The 7,500-nt window shown below is 49.2% G+C and overlaps 1 protein-coding gene across 1 annotated transcript in view; it reads right to left on the bottom strand.

Moving 5' to 3' along the window:
• The window catches only part of LOC121705624 (BAH and coiled-coil domain-containing protein 1), a 37,611-nt gene that overhangs the window by 21,011 nt on the left and 9,100 nt on the right, over positions 1 to 7,500 (bottom strand). The window contains 3 exon segments of the mRNA XM_042086696.1: positions 1 to 2,306; positions 2,455 to 2,580; positions 3,585 to 3,746. The exon segment at positions 1 to 2,306 is cut by the window's left edge and continues 160 nt beyond it. Coding sequence (XP_041942630.1) covers positions 1 to 2,306; positions 2,455 to 2,580; positions 3,585 to 3,746 — 2,594 coding nt within the window.

Genomic DNA, 7,500 nt, shown 5'->3' with positions numbered 1-7,500 from the left:
GTCGGCCCGCTGACCGTCGCTGGACGACGACCTCCGGGGCGGCAACACAGGCTTGGTGCCCTGCAGGGAGCAGCTGGTCTTCAGGCTCCCCAATCCTCCGAACGGAGTCTTCTGGGAGAGAGGCTGCTGCTGCTGCTGCTGGGTGGTGTACTTCAGTAGGTTCTTCATGGCCCCTGTATCTGTCGCTGGAGGCCCTTGGGGGGGCCCTTGGGGGGGGCCTTGGGGAGTCCCTTGGGGGGGGCCTTGGGGAGGCCTGTGTGCCAGGGCTGGGGCAGGAGGAATGGCTGGGGGACCGGGCCCAGGGGCTAGAGGGACTGGAACAGGAACAGGGGGGGCCATGGCAGGGTGCTGTCTGGCTCCATTAGCACTGATGGAACTCATGTAGACCGCCGACTGCTGCTGCTGCCGCTGGGTGTCTGGCCGCTGGGGAGTAGTGGGCCATGGCTGCACCTCTGGAGGCGGATGCCCTTGCCGAGAGTAGCTGTACTGCAGGTTTGGGTTTGGGTTATGGCTAGTGTTATGGTTATGGTTGGTATTGTGACTATGATTGGGGTTATGGTTGGTGTTGTGGCTGTGGTTAGGGTTGTGGTTGTGGTGAGTTTGGTTCTGGTTGGTGCTGGGATTGAGGCTGTGGGCCGGATTGTGGGTCAGGTCTATCTTTCTCTTGGGGTCGTGACCTCCATTGGTCGGCGCTGGTTCCAGACCAGGTGTGCCAGAGCCTGTTCGGCCGTGCTGCTGGTGCCGGATTCGGGCGACCTTCTGCCCGTCCCTCTGCATGGAACAGCTGCCGCTCCCGCCACCGCTGCGTCCATCCAGAGGTTTAGCCGTCAGGGGCGAGTGGTTTGGAGGGGGCCCCGGGTGCGAGCAGTCCCTGTAGGCCTGAGCGGTGACGTAGAGCTGCTGCTGCTGCTGCTGCTGCTGCTGGTGGCTGGCTTTGGGCTGCTGAGGTGGAGGGGCTCTGGAGGGGTCTGGATCTACGCTGCGGGAGCGTGCGGGGGACGCCTGTGGGGTCCTGCTCTGAAGCTGAGCCGCCTGCTGCTGCTGCTGCTGTTGCTGCTGCTGTTGCTGCTGTTGCTGTTGTTGCTGTTGTTGCTGCTGTTGCTGTTGCTGTTGCTGTTGTTGTTGTTGTTGCTGTTGTTGTTGTTGTTGCTGTTGGAGCTGTTGATGGCTGAGAGCCCAGTCGGGGCCTTTCTCTGCCTTCCTGTAGGACATCTGCTTTCTGTGCCACGCCTGAGCATGCCCATCGCTGCCACCACTCTTCTGCAAAGCCTTCTCTTTGGCACTGCCACCCCCACTGCCAATAACATGGCACTCCGGGCTGCCCAGTTGAAAAGACCCATTGGCCTTTTCACCGGGCTGCCTGACAGTTGGCCCGAATGTTGGCACGGCGGCCTTCTGCTCAACCAGTGCAGGGCCAGTCCTGTGGGGCATGGGGGGATTGGGTAAGGGTGCGGGCGGGTGGGGGTAGAGGAGCTCCGGGTGAGGGGGGTTGTAGTGTCCGTGCGCGTGAGGGTGGTGCGGGTGGAACTGCAAGCAATGGAAGCCCCGCGGGTGCCCGGCGCTGCCAGCAGGGGGCAGTGTGTGCGGCGGAAGGGCGGCGTACGGCAGCGAGTGCTGCAGTCCCTGCTTGCGCTGGACGCAGTCTGCCACGCTCGGCTGCTCGCTGATCCGCATCTCGCCCCGCACACGGTCCGGGAACGGGCCCCCGACGCCCTCGCCACAGCTGGAGCTCTTGGAGCCGCCGCCGCCTCCACCACCGCTGCCGCCACCTCCGCTGCCACCTCCGCTGCCACCTCCGCTGCCTCCACCGCCGCAGTGGCTGCTGGGAGATTTGCTGTTGAGCAGGCAGGCACTGAGCGGCGTGGCCACTGCCTGAGGGTGCGGGGCTCCCGGGTGCATGCTGCCGTCCTCCATGCTGAGTGCGGGGTGTGTGGCGGGGTGCTGGTGGTGGTGGTGGTGGTGGTGGTGGTGGTGGTGGCCGTGGTGCGGGTGCTGATGCGGGGGCTGCGGGGTGTGCTGGTGCAGCCGCTGGGCCTGCGGGTGGGTGGGTTGCTGGGGGTGTTGGTGTTGGCCTGGGCCGCTCTGCGGAGTCTGCGTCTGCTGGAGCTGATGGGATTGGTGCTGCTGTCTCTGCTTGGCTTCCTGCTTGCTGCTCATTGGCTCCTTTTGCCGGCTAGACACGGACATGCCTCGCTCAGGGGTTTTTGCACTAGAACCTCCCCCTTGCCCCACCCTGGAGATTGGTGGCATGCTATGATTGGCCGATAGGAGAGGTTGAGAGGGTAGCCCTCTCAAGTAGAAATTCTCTGTCAAACAAAAGTACATTTTAATGATAAAGATGCTCATAATAACGTCAATATGATGACATCAATTTTTATTATCTGACATCAACAGCTAATGAATAATTAACATTCGGGGATGAGGCTTTGATGTATGACATGTGCAAACATTTACCTTTTTGGGTGTCATAGAAACGGTGTTGGCCATAGAGGACGCCACTGTTGGCATGGTGATCCAAAGGGCCCATGGGAAGGAAGGTGTGGGTGAGTGTCCCTGAGAAACGAGGATACCCTGTAGCCGCTGAGGTAAGGGACAGGACAGGGATGCAGAAGGGATCACTGACATGAGCACAGCAGAAAAAGATAACTGACCACTAGCCACTGTAGATGGTGTTGTCTTTTACAGGTGTGACTACTGAGATGTCAGAGTCTATCTCTAGCACCCATCAGTATTTCACGCTGGGTGAGTTTGTCTGTGTGTATCTGTATGCACAGATTTGTATTGTTTTTAATGAAATCTGTGTGCAAGTAGAAAGCTTATCTTTACATACAAAGAGAACAAAACCATAAAACACTCTGTATAGCCTAAACAGCTCCACACAAAGAATAGAAATAGACTGAAAAGCAGAAACTCAGACACACATGTGCCACACGCACAGTCACACACACACACACACACACACACACACACACACACACACACACACACACACACACACACAGTCACACACACACAGGCCCCTGAATGACAAAGCAACAGAAGCTGAGTAAGATGTTTTCCTCAGGAAGCTTTTCTCCTGATTACTGCTCAGCAAATTTGTAAATCCGCAGCACAAAGACAAGGTGTCAGACAGGCAGCCGGATCGACTGAGAGGAAGCGAGAGGACTGAGGACAACCAAGTCTACACCTACAGTATATGAGGCTCATCTAAAGACTGAGGACTGGATCCTCTCTGGGTGGGTTTTAAAGAAAACATGGACTGAGGCTGAAAGCACAACATCTCCCCAACATGTGTCCACCAGTGGTCTAGCTCATTTTACAGTTTTATCATTCAACGTAACTGAACAACTGACCAGTTCTTACATCATTTAATCAATTACACCAACAGAGAGGAATAAGAAGGAACAAATGTCTCAGGACAGACTGAGATGAAACATCTGAGAACATCAAAGAGACATTCAAGCCGACAGAAATACAAAGGCAGCCAGGTAAGACAAAAAGACAAAAGAAGTCCACCTTAGGCAACCATAAGGGCGGGCCATTTCAAAAGGTCAGTGGACAAGATGGTGCCATCAGGTCCTCACCTTCATGTGAGTGGGGGAACCAGATCTGCGAGGTGCTGGAGTGGGAGGAGGGGGAGGATGGAGGCCTGGAGGGATGGGGAGGGTGAGACGGGGCCGAGCCCAAGCCACTGGCCAGGAAGGAGCCCATGAAGGAGGAGGACGAGTTTCCCACCAGTCCACTGCCTGTGAACAAGAGAGGGAGAGAGAGAGGGGAGAGGGAGAGAGAGAGAGGAGAGAGAGAACATGAAGCCCACTCCATATTTCATCATCAGAAGGTAAATTGAGCATAACAATGGCAATACGTATGTTGTTTTTCTGGAAAACACCGAAAATGTCGTAGTGTTGATTTATATATGTATCTTTTAATTCAGGAATTCTTATATTTTAATTCACATTTTGTGCAAACTCTTGAGCATTGTGAACAATATGATGGTTGCCAAAGTAAATAATAATAAAGTAACTTCTTCCTGAGCAAATGGGTGGCCAAGGTACTGGTTCATGTTTGCTAAATGGTGTACTGACTGGTTCATAAAGGAAGAATCCATATATAATATCCATATAGACGTCCATCAGACTCCCTCCCATTCACACCACAACAGTAAACCCACTAAGTACACTCTTGTTTCTGCTCACACACTCCCTGAGCTCAGCTCCTGTTAGACACACTTTGAGTTCTCTTCTTGGGAATTGTGGGGGTGCTAATCTATTCCAGATAGGACTGGGTAATCCTCCCTGATGCCTCATCTATTTTACACACATCTTAGGGTAACAGACGAAACCCCTACACACACTCACTCACACACACACACACACACACACACCATACACACACACATACACACACACACATACATACACATACAACCCCCCCCCCCCCACACACACACACACACACACACAATCTACGGTAATAACTGCAAATGGGAATTGTGTTAGATCATTTGTTAAACTGCTTCAACAACACAACAATAAAACTACAAAGATGTCAGTGAGCACCCCCCCCCCACCTATCACCCCTCACACATGTATCACCACACCACAAACATTGCCCCCAAATTCCAAGCCTTGGTTTCTTTTCTCATGTTCAACTTTCATGTCTTTACTTCTTTTGATCAGATAATTACTTAATTGCCAAAAGCAAGACTTCAAAGATAGCATTTCTAATAAATGGGCCCCTTTAAAAACCACAATGAAATCCAGAGAGTGCCTTTGTGCACACATGGGCAAGACACATACAGTCTCCTTCTCCTCATACGTACAAACAGTCTCTTCAGTCACAAGACCTGGCTGCCCATGGCCCTACTGATAATACAAGTTTGTAGACAAAACTCAAAAGACAGGCCACTTTCCCTAGACCAAATCCGGAATCCGTTCAGAATATAATCAGTCCCTCTGTAAACTGCCAAACCATAGCCCAACAACTCATATCCTCACTCATACAGACACTGCGATACACTTTTGAGAGGCATTTCTTTTGCAACACATCAAAGGATTAAAAAAAAACCCCATCTCACTCACCCACTAAGAACATTGTGACAGTGATCAACACGACAATGATCCTCAACAGATGTCAAGACACAGGTTACACACAAACGCACGTCACTTCGCGGGTACACCCCACCAGAGTGTAAAAGCGCGGAAAAACACACGTCGGTACCGTCCGGCAGTGAGCAGCTGGAGCAGACTGTGTCTGTAAAGCTCTCTGACGTGGAGCAAGCGGACAATTCTGGACTGGGTACCGTTAAGTGACTCAGCGACCGTTTCCTCTCAGCACCAAGTGGTAAGCGGCAGTCTCACATGGCTACTGGAGAGGGGGATTTCCTTATAACGGGCGAACGGCATCTTGAAAACATTAGAAGAAGTAGTAGCCAAATTCCTGTTGGTCTGTCGACAACTGGGACCATCGCGCATACTCTGGAGGTGTCTGCTTTTTCCTGTTGTGTTCTGGGAACCCCCAGGACTGCGAGAAAGTAGGGGGCGGAGAGGGAGGATGGATATGGATAACTCCATCTATGCGCACACGCACACACACAGACACGCACACAGCACATGCTTGATCAGTGAGTCTGATGGATGTGGTGAGTGTGGAGGTGTGGAAAAGATGAAGAACAGGAAGAAAAGTGGTTGAATATTCATTACGGAAACTATTCCCCTTGCAGGCTACATGTGAGAGAAGTGAGTTGGTTAGACTTTAGTGTGCTTAGATGTTTAATGGATCTCTCTCTCTCTCTCTCTCTCTCTCTCTCTCTCAGTGTATGTGTGTGTGTGAAAGAGAGAGAGAGAAAGAGAGAGAGAGAGAGAGAGAGATAGACACCCACAGAGACAGATATACAGGGGGAGAGAGATGACTCCACAAAAACAAAAGTCTGATGATACAGCAACCGAATAAATCAACTAAAAACAAAAGTAAAATAATAATCACTTCGCATAAAAAAAAGCATTATACAGTAAAACATTTACAATGAATGACATTTAACCTGTATACCGGTCACTAATATGTTGTAACCACATAACTTAATCCACTAAGACACATAATAGAATAATCTTCACCTAATTGCATACTAAGCTTACGTAAATAATGTCATTAGTCTATTTGATAATGTATGGCATGATAGTCCTTAATTCATTCTCTGAGCTAATGGACTAACAGCATCATTAGTTGTGATATTAAGTATTCAGTTCCATACTATGGAGTCTAGAGGCTTTGATTAATTAACTGCTTTTTGAAAAAAAAAAAACAGTAGCAATCAGCCTTTCAACAGTGCACAACAGAGTTATCAGTCTCCCTGCACTGAACTATTAAGTCAGTAAGTATCTTCATTAGCCTTCACACACTGAGCTAACATGCTAACATCTCAGGCCCAGGCTGATTCCATTAAACACAGGCCCAGGATCTGAGTCATCATTTGTCTCCATGGAAACAGGTAGACCAACACAAAGACTGAGGCCATGCCTACAGACACAGGCATGTGAACAGACATACAAATACAAGCCCAAGTGTGTGGATGTGTCATGTTTCTGAATATACAGTAGTTTGAATTATAATATAATAATAATAATTAGATTTATTTGTATAGCACCTTTCATACACAGAATGCAGCTCAAAGTGCTTTACATTTGAAGCATGTAACACAATAATAGTCAGTCAGTCATTATCAATCACTTTTCTTCATTGCTGGGGCCGTTTATGATCCACTCAGCAACATATCAAAAATATAGAAAATAACATGTCATAAGACTGGCAGCCTTAACCCTTTACCCCCCACAAGCACGCCATATGGCAACTGTGGCAAGGAAAAACTCCCATATTCCAGGAAGAAACCTTGAGCAGAACCTGACTTAATAGGGGGAGCCCATCTGCTTCTGGCTGGCTGCGCCCTCCAATGGCAGCAGATGTAGAATAATCTGAAAAAGTAGTCTACAGGATAAGATGAGTTAACTAAAAGCTTTCCTGTACAGGTATGTTTTCAGATCTTTTTAAAAAATATTTACTGAACTCGCTTGCTTGATGTACAGAGGCAGGGTGTTCCATAGTTTTGGGGCATAATGGATAAAAGCAGCTTCTCCACTTTGTTTGTGGAGCACTTTGGGTACGATTAAAAGATTAGAATTGGATGATCTAAGTTTCCTTTGTGGTTGATAAGATATTAAAAGCTCAGAGAGATATGAAAGTGCTATGCCATTCAGAGCTTTGTAAGTAATTAACATAACCTTAAAATCAATTCTATAGGAAATAGGGAGCCAGTGCAGTTCAGCCAACACAGGGGTGATGTGTTCTCTCTTCTTAGTCTTAGTTAAAAGTCTAGCCGCAGAGTTCTGTATGAGTGCCAATTTCTTTAGATGTTTTTTGGGAAGACCAGTGAAAAGTGCATAAAGGCATGAATTAGTTTTTCTGCATCTTGTTGAGTTAAAAAGGGCCGCATTAATGTTTATCTAA

This window comes from Alosa sapidissima, chromosome 3 (genome assembly GCF_018492685.1).
Source record: "Alosa sapidissima isolate fAloSap1 chromosome 3, fAloSap1.pri, whole genome shotgun sequence".
Lineage (NCBI taxonomy): Eukaryota > Metazoa > Chordata > Actinopteri > Clupeiformes > Clupeidae > Alosa > Alosa sapidissima.
This window is presented reverse-complemented; position numbering and strand designations above follow the sequence as displayed.